Source organism: Danio rerio, chromosome 20 (genome assembly GCF_052040795.2).
Source record: "Danio rerio strain M-AB ecotype USA chromosome 20, GRCz13ab, whole genome shotgun sequence".
In the NCBI taxonomy this organism is placed as follows: Eukaryota; Metazoa; Chordata; class Actinopteri; order Cypriniformes; family Danionidae; genus Danio; species Danio rerio.
In genome coordinates, this window is record NC_141040.1 from 15,097,388 (window position 1) to 15,118,752 (window position 21,365).

The 21,365-nt window shown below is 37.8% G+C and overlaps 2 protein-coding genes across 4 annotated transcripts in view; one reads left to right on the forward strand and one right to left on the reverse strand.

The window, feature by feature from the left end:
- Positions 1–21,365, reverse strand: part of LOC137488715 (uncharacterized) — a 731,364-nt gene that overhangs the window by 690,857 nt on the left and 19,142 nt on the right. The window lies entirely within an intron of this gene.
- Positions 54–19,862, forward strand: slc30a1a (solute carrier family 30 member 1a). 3 transcript variants are annotated; one of them, XM_087296481.1, is made up of 2 exons: positions 54–903; positions 17,661–19,862. In XM_087296481.1, the coding sequence occupies exons 1-2, from the start codon at positions 294–296 to the stop codon at positions 18,554–18,556; spliced, it is 1,506 nt and encodes a 501-aa protein (XP_087152607.1). In that variant the 5' UTR covers positions 54–293; the 3' UTR covers positions 18,557–19,862.

Sequence of the window (21,365 nt, forward strand, 5' to 3'; positions counted from 1 at the left end):
GATCCCGAGCGCTCAACCAATCACATGAGTGTGGGCGTGGCTAGCCGCTGAGCGTGTTCCGTGTGGAAAGTTCGCCGGTCCGGGTGCAAAGTTTCAGCCGTCTGCAGACGAGCGGCAGAATACGGGCTGTATAACCGGACCGAACCCGCTCCTCGGCGCTCATTACACGCGGATAAGCGCAGCGCTTACAGCCTGTCCATCGGGGAACGAGCTCAGTGATGGGATATTAACCCGAAGGGGGTCGCTTCGATTTAAAGCTTTGTTTCTGTCTGTGCTCCGCCCGCGGTGTGATCATGGCCTGCGCGCCGAACCGGGTTCGCCTGCTCTGCATGCTGTCGCTCACCTTCGGCTTCTTCATCGTGGAGGTAGTGGTCAGCCGGATCACCTCCTCTCTGGCGATGCTCTCGGACTCATTCCACATGCTGTCGGACGTGATCGCGCTGGTCGTGGCTCTGGTCGCGGTGCGCTTTGCCGAGCAGACCCAGTCCACCAACAAGAACACCTTCGGCTGGATCCGGGCCGAGGTGATGGGCGCGCTGGTCAACGCCGTGTTCCTGACCGCGCTCTGCTTCACCATCATTCTCGAGGCCATCGAACGCTTCACTGAGCCGCACGAGATCGAGCAGCCCTGGGTTGTGATCGGGGTGGGGGCTCTGGGGTTGCTGGTCAACCTGCTCGGGCTCTGCCTCTTTCACGGGCACGCCGGCGGCGGGGGACACGGGCATTCGCACGGCGGACACGGACACAGCCACGGCGGAGCCAAAAAACACAAGAACGGGAAGGTCCGCCGGAGCGAGACGCTGGAGGACAGTCGATCCGCCGGAGAGGAAACCAACAACCTGGTCGCGAATCACAACAGCCCGAATGGCGTTAATGCGGAGCGGAAGGCTGCCGGTAAATGGGGTTTGTTTTCTTTCAAATTCATTATCAATATTGTGTTTATAGTATTGTTTGATACAAATAACCGAAAGATCGTCCAGAATTCAGTAGAATGTGGTCTCCTATTTGCGCAATGGTTTCAGCGAAACGTGTGCAAAACTTTCATGTTGGGGCTTTTGTTTCTCGCCGGGGATGTTTGTTAACCTGCAGCCATTGGCAACAAAGCGGCCCAGATAGAAAGAAGGCTTAACGTTACCTACCAATGACTGTAAAAAATATGGACGACGCGACAGCCCTTTTTCCCATTGAACGCCTTGAGGGCAAAACGCCTGCTTGACGGGCACAAACTGTCGCAAAAGACTGCTGAAATTGGAGCCAGACATGCGCAGAAGGATTGTCTGATGGAGCCAGAGGAGGAGCCGCGAAAATGAGCAGAGTCGAGCTTCCAATCAAACGCTTTATGTAAAATCAACTACGCCCCCCGAACTTCTCAGCATGCGTTTGCTGTCATATCAACACAAATGGATGTAATAACGTTAACAAATATGAGGGTTTTATATATTTAATCGCGCCAGCTCCGGGCTGCAGCGCATAACTTACTCGCGGCGTCGCGGGCTGATTCCGGCTCGCATGCGGCAGCGCCTGCTCGCTCGGCCGCCGCATCTGGCTCGATTGACTCGGACTGGAATCGGGCAGTGAGTCCAGGCATCCGGAGTAGGTCCAGCAGAGGTAACATTAGTCAGTCTGAGCTCTAAGAGATAAGTCTCCGGCAGGCGAGAATCTAGCCGGAACTGTGTTTTGCTATTTGGGTGGCTAGGCGTGTATCAGCAAACTAATAAAGCCCGAAAAAAGCCCTGAACTTAGCGAATAAACAGTGTTCCACCAGGATCATGTATGTCAGAAACTATAGTTTACTGCTGAACTCATTTTGTCATGGTAAAATAACACAGAAATCGAATAATAACATTTCAGTCTACTTCAGTCTCCTGCCGAAGCTCAGACGCCGCGCTTTGAGAAACTGTCAATCACAGCTGTGTATCACGATGACACGCCCAGCATTAAATTACTGCTAAAAACAAACTGTTTACAAAAATGAAGATCTGCACCTATTTCAGCACAATAACCAGTGCCTTAATCGACCAGAACTATCTTTCGGGACATTTTATTGCAAGTGTAATATTTTTTTTTATTTGGGCTCAAGTCTCCTTCATTAACACGGAGGAGGCGGGCTTTATGACTTGTACTGCAGCCAGCCCCCAGGGGGCGATCTAACGGCCGAAACCTTCACTCAAACGTAGGCTTGCGGCACACTTGTTACCTACACATGAACATTGTGTGATTTACTCACCATCACGCCGCTCCAAACCAACATGAGCTCAATTTGTGGAGCTTAAAACGGGAAAGTTTATGGAAAAATAAACTTTTTTTTCTGAAAATCAATGGTCAGTCGGTGAACAACTAACGTTATTTAGAGAATGTTAGAGCAGAAACGACATAGTCATACAGACAGATGTGGAACCAAACGAGGGTGAGAAAATAACGACAAACACACAATATGTATAATACTGGATTATAATAGACTAATTTAGGTGCAATAACCTTTTATGAAATTAAATCTGTGGTCACCATGGTTTCTGTCAACATATGGTGATAACATAGCCGTCATTACTACTACAGTTAACGTTATATTGTGGTATTTGATATTGGCCACATTTCCTGAACTGGTGTATCACTCTAAGTACAAAAAGAAAGAAAATGGATGAGTTTTTTAAGTTGGGATCATTGTTAGCAATCTGGATGTTAAAAAAAAGGTTACGCTGAAATTTATATTTCCAAAATAGTTGGATTTATATATAGTATATATGAACTGCGTTCCCTTAATTTTTTAAGGAGTCTAAATATAATAGGATAACCTTTCACGGTTGTCGGTTAGCATTTCTTAATGTAAAAGGGATAGCTCACTAAACAAATGTAAAATTTGATTAGATTATTATTATTTTTAATTTACTCCTTTTAAAACCATAGATGCAGGTGACATTCACGTCAGTGCATTCACAGTAGAACATTACAGACTGTCAAACGGTTGTTTCTGGTTTTATAAAATGACAATAGATATCTTCTACCAGTTTGTGAGTAGACCGACAAAGAAAAAAGAAGAATAGCTGTGGGCCCTCATGCAGAACATTATTTACAACATTAATACCTTTAATCCACAGCTTCAGCAAGCATCTCGGACAGTCTGTAGTGCAACTTCCTCTCGCAACATGATGACGTATGTGCGGCACAGATTCACATTTGAGCTGCTGCTGTATTATGTAAGGGATTAATTATGATGGGCTGTTAAATTACTACACAAATAATGCATACTGAGTTGCAGCGTCAACGAGAAGTGGAATGTCCGCCTGGCTCAAGTGATTTAAAATAAACAAAATCATTCAGCGTATTGTTATGGAACTGTAATGCAGTCAAGATTGGCCTGGAACTACTTTAGCTTTGTGTTTATCTCAAAATAACTGCATATTGTTCCTCAGCCAATCAGAACCAAATATTCAACAGCCTCTTGGTTTAATGATTTATAAATTATGGCAAACTATTAAAGGAACGTCATTTGATTACACATTTTTATACATGTGTATATCTGCGGTTTCTGTTGTAGTCAAGTTGCTCTTGAGTATTTTACTTGTATGTTTACTAGGGTTGTGTTGATAGATGATGCCATCACCGATGACCAATAGACATAACGATGCTGAGCCGTCATCATGATCCTTTGCCCTGCCCCCATCGCAGCAGCAACCAGCTCATGAAAAATACACTCTCAGGCCTGTTTACATAATACGTCTTCATTTTAAAATGGCCTTTAAGAACGAAAACGATCCACGTCCACACTGGCGTTTCATCCATCAATTCTGAACAACCCTCCTTCCATACTATACCGCTAAAAAAGAACATCACATGATGACACACACACTCATTCTGGCATGCGCTGCAGCATATGCACATGTCTGAGCTCCAGCAGTAAGCAGATGCTTTGAACACAAAACCCCAGAGAGCAGTGCACGTTGCACAGTTTATCAAGGATGTACCGCTGGATTGCTTCTCACTATAGTTGTTAAACGTGATATTTAATTAATCTTGTCTCTATCTAATGACTCTTTGGTCTTTTGAATCTATCAGGTAACGTGTCACAGCATTAGTACACTGCTTCAATCTTTCACTTTCACGCTTGTACTTTGTAATTTTAGTGAAAACCTCAGATACTGTTGCTTGGTTCATGCTGGTTGTGCATCTTTTTTACCAACCAAGTTTGGTTTGGGCCTATTCATGTTGAAATAATGATTGACAGGTGGTAATTTGTGTGTAACTTCATTCATTCAATTCTTTTCGGCTTAGTCCCTTTATTAATCTGGGGTCGTCACAGCGGAATGAAGCTCCAACTTATCCGTCATGTTTTTATGCAGGGGATGCCCTTCCAGCCGCAACCCATCTCTGGGAAACTTCCACACACGCTCATTCACACTCATACACTATGGACAATTTGCAGGGATGCAGGGAGAACATGCAAACTCCACACAGGAAATCCAAGTGACCCAGCCGAGGCTCGAACCAGTGACCTTCTTGCTGTGAGGCGACAGCACTACCTTCTGCGCCACTGCGTCCCCTGTGTGTAACTTATCTTTGTTAATTTATGATTTGGTTATGGGTAAAACAAAGAGCATGCAGGTCAGGTAGTTGAAATGGTAGGCTATAAATTAACTTATGAATGAAGGAATTGTTCAGAAATAATTAATTCACAGACACCTACGACGACGATGCCATTGTCCGTCGCAATAAATCACATTAGACATCGTACGATGCCAAATTGGTTGACATTAGCCTCTTTCACACAGTGATACCGGTAAATATCTGGAAAATTTCCAGAACAACTTTACCAGTATATTCAAAAAAGCGCTGTTCACACAGGCGAGGATGTTACGGAAATTTTACGGAAAAGAGCATTCTCACATCCATTCCAAAATACCTTTAAATTCTGACATCATTCACTACAAATGAGCTTTAAACGGCTGCGCTTGTATTTGTAAACATTTGACTAAATTACAAACTCTGTGGATGATCAATATTGTGAACAACTTTCGCAGGATCACTTTCGCATGTCGAGATGTTCATAATATGTGCATGTGCAGGCGCTCACAGGCTGTTTGAAGGTAAACAAACAACGGCTTATCATAAGCATCTCATCGATGATTATTTACACAGTTGGCATTAAGAAAAACATATAAACATGATCTGACTAACTTCTAGCAGCTAAATGTGTCTGGAAAAATATTCAAAGGCTTTTATTCTCATAAACCGCGCGGACGTAAATGCGTCTGACTGTTGTGATTGGCTAAAGCAGACGTCTCACGTCAGCACGTTCTAGACGTGCACACGCTTATTCCGGCAATCTTCCTTCTGCATTCACACAGCGCAGCATTCCGGCAAATTACCGGTAATGTTACAAAATCTCTTTTCTGGAAAATAGCCAGTACGAATTTACCGGTATTTTCAGAAAGGACCTGTTCACACATACAACCTTTCCGAAAAATTGCCGGTAATTTTTTAGAAAGGTCTGTATGTGTGAAAGAGGCTATTGCCCAACCCTAATATTCATCTATAAACCTATATTGAGTTTACTTGTATAGTGGGGTTGCACAATATTGGAAAACTCTAGCATTGCAATATTTTGTTATTCTGCGATACATTTTGCGATATGAATACAATTTCACCGGATGACTTGAATAGCTCTATTTAGATTCTATAAGAACGGGTATCTGCATAAAGTCTAATAAAATCAAAAGCATAGATAAATGATAAAGAAAAAGTTACAATTGAAAAAACAGTGTTTTATCGTTTTCCCATATCTAACAATTTTCAAAAAATAATAAATAATTGAGTACTTCAATCAAATTAATCATTATTAGAGTTAATAACATTACACGGGCCTCAAAACACATGCAAATAAATGATAAATTATAAAACGGACTGTTGTAACTGTTGCGAATGATCACATTGCAATATCGATGCTAAAATGATATATTGTTCAGTTTTACTATACAGTGGCCCATAGACATCTGAGTAAAATATTTCATCTCAATTAAATCACATGATTATCATGAGTTAACTCATGATTAGTCGCACATTTTATCTGTCGTAAATGTACCTTAAATTAATATAATGCTGCTTTTTGAAATCGCATAACAACATCATCAGGCACTTAGGTGCACACAATTAAAAAGCCTGAAACATAACATCGTTTTATAGGGATGCACGGAAATGAAAAATACTGTTCAAAGCATAATGAAGCACCTGGCTAAAGATAGAATATAAAAGTATTTCAAAATGTTGTTTTGTTTTCTAACATATATTAAGCAAATTTTTCACCATGGTTTGTAGGGCTGGGAGATAATTTGATATTAATAATTATCACGATGTATAATTTTTTGACAAAATGATAATGACTGTTCGATAATATTTACACACTATGCTCAAGCATTTTGCAGCCTGTCCTTCCGGATGTCGCATGCAACATACAAGTTTACAGCCATATAGTGTCAGTTGCACTTGAAGGAGTAAGAAAAAATAAGGTAAAAAGGTCACAGTCACAAACATTGTTGACAAGAAATTTCACTAGACTTCAGTAGTCCTGAGCTAGTTTTTTTTAATCCGACACAAAGCAGCAACAATCACTTCAAACTGTGCAGAATGCTCGTGCAAAGAAATTACAGACCCAAACAAGTGTTGATAAACCAGCACAACACTACCCAGTAGTCTCATGTCATCATTTTCGAAAGCCATGCCTCATGAAAAAAAAAACCCTCAAAGACATAAGATATGACAGACAACATAATCTCAATGAACACTTGTTCCTTGCTGTAAACTTTAGACTGCATTATTTAAGAGCATTTGTTACGATACTGATAGGATCTATCAAACGGTTTCAGGGTTTCAGTTTAATTTGTTTAAAGAAGCCTTTTGAGCAGCATGAGCCGGACTGTCTTTACAAGCTACAGCACTTATCATATTCTTAGATTACCTCGGAAGAATAAACTTGGTCTAAAGGATAAGAGAGCCATGTCTCACAGTGCAAAGCATAACTGAATCTTTAAATGTCCAAGCTTAATCAGTCATCGATAAAGTCTATCGATTAAAGGGTTTTTGACAATAGATAATAAAAATAAAATGTATTAAAAGAGTTTATCACTCTTAAACCATTAAAAGGAGAGTTCATCCAAAACTGAATTCTGTCACACCTTTTACGTGTTCCAAACCTGTTTTATTTAATTTATTTATTTTGATGTTAAACAGTAATATCCAATTACTTGTAGGTAATGTCTTCATTTGTTGAAAACTTGAACAGTAAATGCTGATTTAAGATTGCTCTTTTGCTTATTATTTTATTATTTACATTGTCAGCCAACTAAACATTTCACAAAATGTGTTAAATCAGCTGCACAAAGGTTTGCTACACACGATTGGCATTCTGAAAATCCTATAAAATTGATAGATATAAAGATTTTATCATCTTGGAGATATTGTTGTCTAAAATGTCTGTATTTCATTATTTCCTCGCAGTATTGAAAATGGTATTGATTATCAATATTTATCTCTGTATCATATCAAAGTTAGAAATTCTTTTATCGTGACAATACTTCTGGAAAATTGTAGTTACAATGCTGTTGGACAAAAACATACTGGTTAAGACTCTGGTGACGGTGCTGGTCTTTGTTCGAGGAATGTGAAAAACAGCCTTCAATCTAAGCCATGTAGGCTGTGTTCAGTAAACAGCACAGTTTCATAAGATCATGAGGACACACCAAAACAACATCAAAAACTAGTAGTGACAAAAGCAGACTGTGTTGCTTCTGCGGGCCGCTTGTGTTTGTGCTTAAGCACAACACAGAGACCTTATGTGCCCATCACAGAGGAAATAATTAAGTTACTAGAAAGTGGCCCTAATCTGTATTTGTCATTCGAGAAGGGAAACTAGAAATGAGACTGTAGATATAGCAAATAGAAACCACAAGTAGCACTAGATTTCATTTAAACAGTTTTTCATTTTCCACTGATCGGTTTCTTTCTTCATATATGCCTGATACGGAGAACATTGCACTTCCTTTAACTTGTTTTCATTTAAATGATGGTTTATTTACCTAGTTTGGGAGGAGCACGATCTGATAATTAACCTGATTAAACACAAGCCGAGCACAGTTAGTGATCATCCAGTTCACAGCTTTATACTAGGGATGCAACAATTATAGATTTTGGTTGTACGATTATAGCATGAGGAATAATCATGGTTATCATGATTATTATCCATTCATTATTTTCAAAGCACCAGTAGTTTAATAAATCACACGAAAACTCTTTATATTTTAAAGTGTTACTTATTGCTGCTCAGTAACTAATTAATACAGCACAAAAATAATAATTAAACAAACAGTAGTTCATTAAAAATAAGTAGAATTTTTTTTTTGGTCTTTAAAAATAAATAATAATGAAAATAAATGACAAAACATTTTTTTTAATTATTAAAAAATAGTATTTGTTTAATGTAAATCTAATATTAGCTTTGTATTTACCTTTTAAAGAGGGCAAATGTAGTCAAAGGCTGCTGAACCTCTGTCTGAAAGACACTTTTGATCAACTTTACTATGAACTTATTTGTTTTTTTATTTTTAAATTTAGTTTTCTTTTTGGAGTAGAAATGTGGTTATTCCATTCAAATTATGCAGCTGACCAGTCGGTTCTTTTCACTCGTGCAATCATAAAGGCTCCTCAACACAAGTTCTCCATGGAACTAAACTGCTGCAACTAAACCAAATTACTCCAACTGTGCACTAGTTTAAAGTTCCGAGCTTGTATACCAAGGCTAATATGCACGCATTAACATGTCAAATCTTTTGCATGCCCAAGTTAATTATTTCTTGTCTTGTGCACATATTGGGAATGGCATGCATTAAGGTAGCATTCAGAAAAAACAAAACTCCCGTGAAGAAAATCGACACAGAGGAACATATAAACCCGCTGTCAACTAACGTTTCGAAAGTGTTATTGCAGAGCAACACAAACAGAAAGCAGAAGTATATCAAGGCAAGGTGCAAGGCAAGCGTTGTTGGTCACGCTGATGCACTCAATGCAGATGTACTGTATTAATCAGCCTGAATTCGGAGGCTGATTTATAATTCTGCAGCCACTTTGCAGCCACATCTGGTTAATCTCTGGTCAAGTAGGACAATGGATCATTCTTGAGCCTTACTTTGCACTAAATTGACAATGATTGTAAGCTGCGCCAGAGTTACCTCGAGATGGCATATTTTCCATTACATTTAAATTATTTTTTACATTAAAATATTTGTTTACAGAAGATGCAAAATATACACTGTTTAAACTACTATTTACAGGATTGACAAGAGTTATTTTATTCAGAAGAGATAATGCTTATTTTGTACTTTTAATATGAAAAACATAGAAAATAATTAATTTTGTTATCAAAAGTGCAAGTTATTTATTTTCAATATAGTTTTAATATTTTCAATATTGGTTTTAGGCAATATGTGGTTTAATTTTAATCGTTTAGCATTGATGTTCTATTAATAATCGTATATAGCAGGTATAGTGTGGTCCCTAAATTATTTTAAAATCAAGTAATGCACCCTTGATTCAAATACAGGGCTTTACATTAACACCCGCCAAATGCGAGTAAATTTCAGCTCTGGCGGGTCACACGGACACCTCCACTAGCCACTTTGGCTGGTTGGAAATAATTTTTAAATTGTAGTTTTCTCAAAATCAGGGTTCGACAATAAGCATGGTCCAACATTCGTGCAAATGTGATATTAGAATGGAGAAGCATCACGACTGACAAAAATAACTGTTCGTGCGAGCAAAAGAATGGTGAATACAGAATGAGAGCATGATCAGTCGCTAACAGCTGATGTGATGCGCATGACTGTTTAAAAGCGCGAGTGCTCTTGTTAACTTGCGTCAAGCAACCGTGCCAAGAGTAAGCGTAACAGGAGCAATTGGTTCCCTTTGAAATAGACTGGACAAAAAGTGATGGTCGTGCACCCACAGTCCTGCTGCTTTCAAGAGTTTAAGATTTTAAAAAATACACATATTCTTTTGTAAGCAGCAGCGGTCACTGCTTTAATTTTTAATTGTTCTTAGAAGAGATTATTAACAGGCCTAACATTAAGCGTGTGCAGGGTATGTTTCACCTGCTTTTAGGGATGCTCAAAATAATCAATTAACCGTTAACTGAAAGGGTGCCTTTGTAACCGATTAATGCTATCAGTTAAACGATTAAAATTATTATTTTATATATTTTTAGTTTGGCTGCATAAGGGGCCGATTGAATGCGCCTTTGCGTTAAGAGGGGCATCTTTTGCACGCGGCTCATCCCAGAGCAGCAGTTTGTGTTGTCAAGACAACTACAGAGAACTTTTAAAGAGCTTGGTTTCCGCTACATTCATTCTTCCATGGCGGGAACCAAAATGCATCCATCCACGGCTACATTACCCATTCAAAACATTCAGTTATTGTTGTTGTTATTTTTAATAGCGGATTATAATCGCACCAAAACGTATTAAAAGGTAAGTGGATTATAACAGCACAAACTTTTCTGTAACCGTATAGTGCTGTGCGCTGTCTGTTTAATCCTTTGGGGTTACGTACTGACTGACTGACTGACAGGTGCGCGATGCGTGAGGCCAGCAAACAAGCAGAAGCTTTCAGTTAAGATAAACACAGTTTCTATAGTTATACTTTATTTATAGATAAAGTATGACTGCATATAATCACTCTATCTTGCTGGAGTTTATAGCCCAGGACCCATTAATGCCGCTCTGAAGGTCTAATCGCTGTTTTAAGTTATCCAGAGCTGTATGAATGTACAAATCTTGAATATAATAATATTATTAAATATTACAATTTTATCAACAGCAACACTTTTGCACAATCGATACCCAGCTGATTCAGTCGTTTCATAAGAGGAGCGCGCTTCTTCTCTTCTTTTTTCCTTGTCAACATAAAGGGAGTGAGGTGTGCCTCGCATTTTTGGAATGAAAAAAACAGGTTAGCTGTGGTCGGCCACTTGTTCAACTGCAAGACATACTTAACTTGCGGGACGATAATGTAACCCGTGCCTACAGACACATTTGCCAAAGAAGCAAAATGGAAGAAGAATTGCTTGAAACAGACGTGTTGATGCCAAAAAAAGCGCTGATGTTGACCTGGATCTGCATCATAAACGCAACAAATAGGCTTTACCTTTTATTTTACAGCATATAAAGCATGTATGCACATTAATGCAATATCATATTTAAACAAGAAAACTGTTTACAAAAAGTCAACATATGCGCGCATTGTTGTCTTTTCATTACGCAGCAAGCACTTAAACCGCGATGGAGAGAAAGGAAACCATAGCAAGACATAATCTTTAAAATATTCATTTTTTATTAAAAATGTAAAAAGGTTTTGTGATTATAATAATACAAGCGGGGCATTGAATAAATGCATATTTTCCGTGGAGCGAGCGATTTGAGGAAATCTACTATTTTATTTGACGGAAGACAATAATATGATTGGAAAAAAACAGCCTATGCCGGTTGTTAAAAATAATCAGTCAGTGTTTTTGATTTGTAATATAAATTAATTATTTTAGTGGAAAATAATTTAGGGCAGTCCTATTTATTTTATTCATTTTATTTAGTTTATTCTGTTCTTCTGTGCTAAACACTGCAGGTGCGTGAAGATGCTCTGTTGTTCTGTTCTGTTATAAATATGCTAACATATAAAAATAAATCAGTATTTTATGCAATATTTAATGTGTCAGACACAAAATAGACATGTCAATTTGTTTAATATAAAATTAATAGTATCTGACCAGTTAACCATTAATAACCGATTAATGAGCGGCGGTTGTCGGTTAGCAAAATTAACCAAAATGAGCATCCCTACCTGCTTTCTTTTGCTTACAGTTATTTTTGTTAATATGGTTTAATTATAATTTTTTAGAATAACATTACTTTAATGGGAGATTACTCCCTATTTATGTATAGTTAACTGGTGATCTGGGACTTTTAGCCAGGACAGACTACTGTGCATATTTTAGATACATGACAATAATTATTTTCTAAATATAATGTTTTTTTAAAGGAAAGTTATTTTGAATTAAAAAGTGCACCTATAAAACTATATTTTCCCTGTTTTTACACATTTAATAAGAAATACTTATTTGGTGTGGTCAGAGATAAATTTGGTAAATCCTTAATTTTGAGCCCTGAATGTCGTGAAATAAAAACTAATTGCAGTGTGACACAACCCCTTCGCTCATGGCACACTGAGCAAGCTAATACCCAATACACACAAGAAGTGAAATAAATGAGAAGGCATGTGGACATAACGCACTGATTTAAATCACGTAATTTACCAATTCAAAGTCAAATTTAAGCAAAATATATATTTCTCAACAGGAAAAGTGTGGCTAGTGAAAATGGCGAGTGTCTAGTAATGTTGGAAATCTACTAGCCACAGTTAATGTCAAGCCCTGTTATATATATGTGTATATATATATATATATATATATATATATATATATATATATATATATATATATATATATATATATATATATATATATATGTATATATGTATATATATATATATATATGTATATATGTATATATATATATATATATATGTATATATATATATATATGTATGTATGTATGTATGTATGTATGTATCTACACAGAGTAGAAGAAAGAATTATTAGCTCCCCTGTTTATTTTGTTTCCTCAATTACTGTTTAACGTAGAGATTTCTTCCAACATATTTCTAAACATAATAGTTTTAAGTCATTTAAAAAACTGATTTATTTTATTTATTTTAAACAATTTTCCAACATTGTCCACCATTTTTTTTTTTTTACAATATGCCAAATTTTGCACAAAAACTGGATGATGAAAAAAGCTAGTGTTGGCGTTTGGTCTTGCTTTTGTAGATCAATCAAAAAAATAAATAGAATTTCACAATATCATCGCTTGTTTCCCCTCATGTACACTGGTTCACTAACTCTAAATGCTTTACAATGTCAAGTCAACATACTCAAGCAGTCAAAAGTCAGGCCGACCATTGGTTTAATGCGTCAAGGCCCTTAGATGTTTGTTTTCTTCTGCGGCATTTGCATTATCACTGTTTATTTGATTAATCTGTTTTTGTGTAACAATCAAGCTTGGCCTTTTGCGTAACTAGGTTAAAAGTATCTTGTTTCCATAGATTCACAACAATAGTCAACTCTCTGTGAAGATCATGTGGAGACACTTTCTTTCTGTGGGTTTTATCTAATTTTATCAGATAAGCAGAACTGTTCCCAGATAGGTTTCTTCAAGAAAAGCAGATTATTTCAAGTTGAAGCAGTCACTCTGCTTACCTAGAGAAATTTCAGCCCAAGAGTTGTCCGCCAGATGAGAGATGAACAGATGGGTAATATAAATCACATGAGATGAACAGATGGGTTACATCACCCACAGGCCTTAGTGAATGATCAGCTCACTGAAGATATATATGCTGTATTAATGGTCAAAACTAGGTCTCCGAAGTGAACAAGGTTTTTGATAGCATGTTGCCTTGATTGTCAAATTAATGTAAATAAAATAATTATATTAGTTCTTGAAGAATGAGAAGTTTGTGCAAACATGTAACCATATCAACACAGAAGAATAATATCATTGGGATCCGTTTTAGAATGTTTTTTTGTCTCTCCAGGCTGATAAATTATTAAGGCAAAAATGAGTCAATCAAACTCCATCTGACTTTAAAGTCTATGTGAACCAGACATTCTTGTTATTTAATAGATGACAGGGTTTTATTTTAGCACTTATTTCTCTCTCGCTGTAATCATCAGTAGGAGAGGAATGGTTAAGAATATTCTGTCCAAGCCGCCAAACTGAGATCTTCACAGAAGAAATGCCATTTCAGAGTGAAAAAATTCCCACAGACTGTTTGATTGACTGTGACAGATTAAACGGTTAGACGTTTTTTTAAAGCCGTAGATTATTCAACTGCAGTTATATATATATATATATAACTAATTATTGTGCATTGTTAGCATAGCATATATGTACAGACTGGCAACTAGTGCATACACAAATAGTTTTTCTTACTGTAAATTTGGGTCATTCACACAGAATTGCATATTAAACTATTTAACATAACTAAAAAGCAAGGTTCAGCACAGTGTTTTTTCAGGGGCCGATCACACTGAATGTGCTTTTATGTCTTAAAAACGTGAGATGCACTGCCTTTTTTGTTGACAAGAAAAAAACAAACTTCATTTTTTTTCCTAAGTAGCTAGGCAATGACTGAATCAGCTGGGTATTGTGTGCGAGTGTTGCTGTTGCTATTAAAATAATTTTTTAATTTAAAAATATTGTGATATTTAAGATTTGTGATTCATACAGAAGCGGATCACTCAAAACAACGATCACTAGTCTCTCCTTCATCTTCAAAAGTCTCAGTAGTCATCTTGACAACACAAACACTGCTGTCACCTCAACAGAAACCCCGCTCTTGCTTTCATTTAATTGGAGAATGAAAAAAGACCTGACTGACGTAATGCACTTTTTCCACTCAAGGTTTACATTTTTTGAACTGTGAGCGCATGGCGCACAATGGCAAAAACACGAGGTGCAGCAGACAGTTAAAACACACAACACTTGCAGCGGTTAGTGCTTCAAAAACCGTGTTCGGGGTGATCGGCCCCCTAAAAAGCTTCTTTTCCACCATGTTAATGTCAAATAAATTAAACAATTGCCATGCCAACTTGTTACTGTAAACAGAAGTTCACAATGCTTGCCCTGTCTCAGGAATTTTGTTTTAACATGATCATGTGATAACAAAAACAAGCACCTTTAGACCGACCACATTGTAAAACATCTGAAATGTTGTTTTGGTCATTTTAAAATGCCTTATGCCATGGTCACACTTGAGTTTGAGCATGCAAAATTCTATTGTACGGTGCTTTAAAAAGGGGTTAGATTAAAGTAGAAAAAGCAAGTGATTATTTTATATATTACATTTCTGTACAGAGAGGTCATGTTTTGATCTTCAATTGGTCTTATGCAGTCATGATGAGATTTCGCTGTTCACCAAGTTTGAACTTTCAAACGCAGCAAACTGCGAAACTTGTGGCGTGAGATTGTGTTTCCGGTATGTCACGTTTGCTTTCGTATGAATCAAAATCTATGGGGCGAAAAGTGTGGTGTGACGGCGGCTTTAATCAATAATAGTCAACTTCTATTACATAAACTTCTGTCTACATAGTCAATTCTCTGAGCACAAACAAGTTACTTTGTATAACTAGTACTTCTCGCATGTATTGCCTGTTCTTGTTGAATTGCTGAATACCTCCTCAATTTTAAGTCGCTTTGTACTATAGCGTTTGCTAAATGTAATGGCCCGTTTCCACTGAGTGGCACAGTACAGTACAGTACCGTTCGGTTCGGTAGGCTTGTATGGTCGTTTCCACTGTCGAAGGGAAATTTTTTTGGTCACCCTTTGCAAAGGGTACCATAAGGCGGAGTTAGATGCACAACTGAATGCTATTGGTTTACAGAGATTCGTCACTCACAAGAGCAAGGGAATGAAACCAAAGGAAGCACCATTTTTAAAAACGCAGCCGAGACTAGGGCTGCATGATTAATCGAAAAAAGATCACAATCTTGATTCAACTCTACACATGATCTTACTTCAGCTTTTCTACGATTTAACCAATTAAATTTTTAAGGTCAGGAGAGAAGCTTAAAGTAGTCGCAAAAGTCTTCACAGGAACATGAAAACCTTCAAATGGCGTTAAAATTGTCCCATACTGTATTTATAAGATATAATTCACCCAGAAATGTCATTTCTGTCTTTATGTAATAATGTATCCGCGGCCACGAAATCGCACGTGAGCTGATAGCAAAATGTTTGGTTACAGCCGAAAAAGTGTGTGCACGACAATGATGGCTACTTTAGTGAACAGAACGTTCATAGACTGTGAATAACAGGTAGTAAAGTTGTAAATGACGTTCAGTTTGTTGCACAGATCGATCGTTTGAGAGCCACGCTGAAATAATGATTTGCATTTGTGTCTTTTTATCACAGTGACGGCAGGCATGAGCCACACCCAGAAGTGAAAATAAAACTGGCCGCACATCATTTAAATGATAATAACGCATTTTACAGTTATGATTACGACAAGCATTTGATATGTTTTTTTTTTCTTTCATAGCTAACACAGTGTTGTGCATGAAAATAAATGTTTACTGTGTCAGTATAACTACTCTAGCTTATACAATGAAAATAATGCAAGAAGAAATCTGATAATGACAAATGCCTGATTTTACCAGTAAAAACAAATGGACTAATAATGGTGTCAATGACAAATGACAAGCACATGTCTTAAACATAATAATTCAATTTTAGAATTATAAATAGTTGTATACAGATGTCATCATTTTACTGTGAACTACACAGTATAACTATTTTACTACACATAGGCCTAATATTATTATTCTTTTACCATATCATCACCTTAGAATTATAAAGTTCTATTTGACATTTCTGTCAAAATTGAGTTATTGACATATTCTAATTAAATGACAACTTATTTACGTTATGGGATGTTGTTTTAAAAGTTGTTTACATTTTAGGACTTAAAAAAAACAAATGTTACACACACACTGTTTGTTTGCTAGATGGAATGCAAAAACTTTGAAGCTCAATATCTCAAAATCATTCAGAACGCAGATAGAACCTTATAATTCCAAGGTGAAGATATGTTTAAGAATTAATAATAATAATAGCCTACTCATTAACATTACACAGTAATTATATATACATATAATATGGTTGACCTGAGCTCAAACAAACCTTGTCGTTGTCTTAATGTAAAGCCAAGAAAAACTAAATCTGCTGTGTCTTGTTGTTGTTTTACGAGCCCATATTAAAGTCGTTTCACTTTCTCCAGAGAGCCCGCCGCACATCCATATTTGAAATAACAAACTTTTGAGCTCATATTAATAACCTGCAAGTGATCATTGAAGTGCTTCCAACATCCGATTCTTTCAGAACGAGACAAACATGAGAGTGAAGTGCAAAAACAAAGGCGAAGCCGTAAAAAAAAAAAAACAGCGGCAAATGATGCTTCTGCAACCTAAAACATAAAACAACCTGCCATGTATAACTACTATCATCAACTATGATAATGAATCACAATGACAATTATGAACTCGGAATTATGGAATTACTTTCTAACAGAGGTTACATGTGCTGCTAAAGACTAAAGACACATATGGGAAGTTTTCACTGACTGTGGGCTAAATTTTGTGTTGTTTTTGAACTCAAATGTATGCTGTGGACTAAATGTTGGTAACATATCAGAGACTGTAAGGGTCCGTTTGTGTTAATATATGTTGCATTTATTTATTTATTTATTTCATGTAATTGCAGACGTTACAGTAGGTTATTTTTTCATTAGGTAATGGCTTAGAGCTGGAGTGTCCAAAATCAGATGGAGGGCCGGTGTATTGCAGAGTTTAACTCCAACCCCAAATAGACACTAGAATAGATACTAGAAACTTCCCATAAGCCAACAGTTTGGTGATGCTGTCTGAGCATATACCGAGGTAAAATAGGGGGAAATCTCATATTTTCTCAAATTTGTCCTGAAATCTCATACTTGCTTCTTTCCCCTCTCCTAGATATGTGTCACAGTGACAGCCTGGATCTGCAGATTAATGGCAGTGCTCCATATGACGAGCTGGAGAACGGACACGATGCTGCCTCCCAGCTCAACATGCGGGGTGTTTTCCTGCATGTCCTGGGTGATGCCCTCGGCTCTGTTATCGTGGTGATCAACGCCATCATTTTTGTGTTCGTGTGGAAGCCCTGTGAACCTGGCACCATCTGCGAGAACCCTTGTTCGGGTCAACATTGCGCAGACCATGCACTTAACATCAGCAGTCCATTAACTAACGGCACTTTGATCAAAGCAGGACCGTGCTGGGTGCTTTATCTGGACCCCACACTCTGCATCATCATGGTCTGCATCCTTCTCTACACCACCTACCCCCTGCTAAAGGAGTCCGCTCTTATCCTGCTCCAAACCGTACCCAAGCAAATCGACATGCACCAGCTGAACGCTCGCCTGCGGGATCTGGAGGGCGTTCTGGCCGTGCACGAGCTGCACATCTGGCAGCTGGCGGGCAGTCGCATTATCGCAACAGCGCACATTAAATGCCACGACCCCACATCCTACATGGATGTAGCCAAGCGCATCAAGGACTTTTTCCATGATGAGGGCATCCACGCGACAACTATTCAACCGGAATTCGTAACGGTGAATTCAGAGTCCCGCGCTTCGCTCTGTGAGCTCTCCTGCCGAACGCAGTGTGCACCAAAGCTCTGTTGTGGGGCTGTTGATACCGCAAAACCTCTTGAAGGTTCTTTAGAGTCAAAGAAGTCATGCGAATCCAAAACCCCAACATTACCTAGCGCTTCTGTGACGTCTCTGGAAATCATCAGCGAGTCCGTGGAGGACACGAGCCGACCAGAATCTGTCGTGATCATCACTAGGGAGGTGGAGTCATCGCTGTGAGTGATCTCTGTATTGGTGATCTAGTGTATTGGATCAGCTGACTGATTTCTAACGTGCTGTGAGAAGAACTGAGCCCAAACACATTCACACACACCACACAGCCGTGTATCTCAGACATCACACCAACTTTCCGACAATATAAAGAGCCTGCTCTGCATGTGTGTTTACCACGTCGTCTGATTGGTGTGTCCGTGCCAAAGCTTCTCTTCATACAGGACGTCAACACTCATGGATGTAATGCAATTTTAACGTTCGGCTGCTGGACCAAGTAAAAACGTCGGGACCATTTGTATTTCTACCCATCACTTGCCCGTTTTCTTCTTCACACCTTACATATTTAGCTTTTCAATTTTTGTGAGAGATGTAATAATTTATGTATTTAAGTTATTGGTAATTATTATTTTGTTTCCTAAAGAGCTTTTTGTAATATTTAGATTTGGTTATATATATATCTATATATATATTTGGAGAGGTAAAAGAAATGATTTGCTTCTTTCGAAACAAATGATCTATGCTTTAGAGTATTTTTAAATCTGATGTTTTTTTTTTAAAGATCGCTGTGTAATCGTTTAAAGACACATCAGAAGATGCGTCGACAGTATTTCACCAAGCCTATAATTGAAACTGCTGTATTATAGCACTGAATATGTTCAGTGTAGGAACTAGACAACCTTCTCTTATTGGTTTTGATACAAGCTGATGCCTTCTTTGTTCTGTCGTTCTGTCAATCAAAACAAGAGGTTTAAATGCTGTAAAATAAACTGTGGAACTGGCTGATGTTTAGTCCGTGCTGACGTAAACCTGAAGGGACCTTCATATATTTGTGGAAAACGCTCATTTGGCAACTGTGTGTGTGACCAAATATAATTGTGGTTATAAGGAAATCTTTGAGAAAACCAAGCAACATTTGTAAACCAAAAGAAAAGGGAGTTGTGTTCTGGACTATGCAGGGAGTAGGCACGTGGGTTTGGCTTTGAACACATCATTTGAGGTGTTGCGAAATCCTCTCCGTGGCCTATATTGGGGAAAGAAACAGAATATAAACTCTTCAGAACACTATTTATTTCTTCAAGTATTTAGCATTTGGTGAAATTATGCAATTTATTAAAAACACAAATGTATAGCCTTTATAACTAGTCAACTTTATTAGAAATCTGTAGAGGAACGAGTTCACTTTATAAACGTGCAGATGACGTGTTTGTATCACTGAGGATTTTAAAAGTACCCTGCCAGCTGAAATGTTTTTTGATATGTTATTGTCAAACGTGTCATTGTGAATTAAACATGCTTGTTTGGTACTGTTCAATTCAAGTTGTGTCAATTTTTTTAAATATTTGAATTAAATGAGTAATGAACAGAAAAAGATACTAAAACATATTTTAAATGAACAGAGAAGAACCTCAATTAATAACATTATTTAAGCCAGGTTAACTTTGGCTCAATCTCAATTCTACTATTTTACCCCTTTAACCCCTTCCCCTTGGCCCTTTAGAGTGTGAAGGAAAAGGATTTCAAATCTTCCCCCAAAGAAATGGGAGCCCACTTCAGCACCTGCACACGTCATATGTCCTTGCGAAATCTTGCTTCAAATGAGATCAGACAAATACAACTGCTGTAGTTATTCCAGTTGTGTTTGGTATTTATCTTCAGGAAGTCACTGAAGACAACGATATGTTATTCTGACGATATAATGTGGCAATACGTTCGTAACTATACTGTGTATTTACATTGTGGCCATATTCATCTAAACACTTGAAAACTACATTAACGTTATACCAGACACTGTAAAAAGATCAGCCACTAGACTTTTCTGACAGGGTATTCCAGATTCATTGAGTGTCAGAATGTTGTGGGACTGCTGTACAGGAGTTATTATGAATTATAGATAGTGAAATTTAGCGTTTTTTTATGACGGTAAAACACGAAAGTCGTTTTTATTTAATAAACATGTTTGTTTGTTGCAAAAATTCGCAATAATGACAAAATACTAATTTGTGCATCTCCTCCTGACTTGTGTGCAGCCATGTCGCTGTTGTAGATTGTATTTGAGGAAATTTTTGTACCCCTTGGTTTTGAGTGTGGTCCTAAAGAAAATATCTGTTTTGAGGCCAATCTAGCCCTTCCCTTTAGCCCTACGCCTTCAAGCTAAAGAGAATTGGGACAATGCTACTCCACAAGAATGCTTAAAACGAGAGGTAAGGGAAGGGCTAATGCTGAGTTCAGACTGCATGATTTTCAAAGCAATCATATCACAGGTGTTTTCACACTGCAACTATCTGGAGTAGCGTTTTGTTGCTGCTTTGTTTACAATGTAGGATGGATCAGCGACAGGGGGTTTCACACGATATGACTTTAGAATGGGAAGAATCGCCGACAACTTTGTCTCAGTTCAAAAACCACGTCTCTCACAATCAAACATGCAAGAATTGACATGGAAACTATGCGTAGTCATGTATAATATAATTTATTATTAACTACATAATGAGAAAGAAGCCTTTAGTGGGGTAGAAAATGTGCTTATTTTGCTCACCTGGCTTTAAATAGAATTAGCAATTTCTCCTCAACTTTTTTTACTTTTCAACCTGGTTGTGATACTGCTCAGGTGACAACGGTGCTCCTGCCAAAGTTATACTAGTTTTTCCTCCATTTCTTGGGACCTAATAGACTGAGAAGACGCGTGTTTAACTTCTCTCCAACCTCCTGCTGGCCTGCAGATACCCATACTAGTGGATGCTGCCATCTCATTGGCTGTAGGTAATTGCTGATGTTATTTTCAGTCAAAACTCATTTCAGATGACAGGATTTCAAT

What these genes read in the sequence shown, in the direction of transcription:
- slc30a1a (XM_087296481.1), top strand. Translation starts at nt 294, where the DNA reads ATGGCCTGCGCGCCGAACCGGGTTCGCCTGCTCTGCATGCTGTCGCTC. An exon ending in GAAGGCTGCCGGTAAATGGG is followed by an intron (nt 904 to 17,660) that starts GTTTGTTTTCTT and finishes CCCCTCTCCTAG; the next exon opens with ATATGTGTCACAGTGACAGC.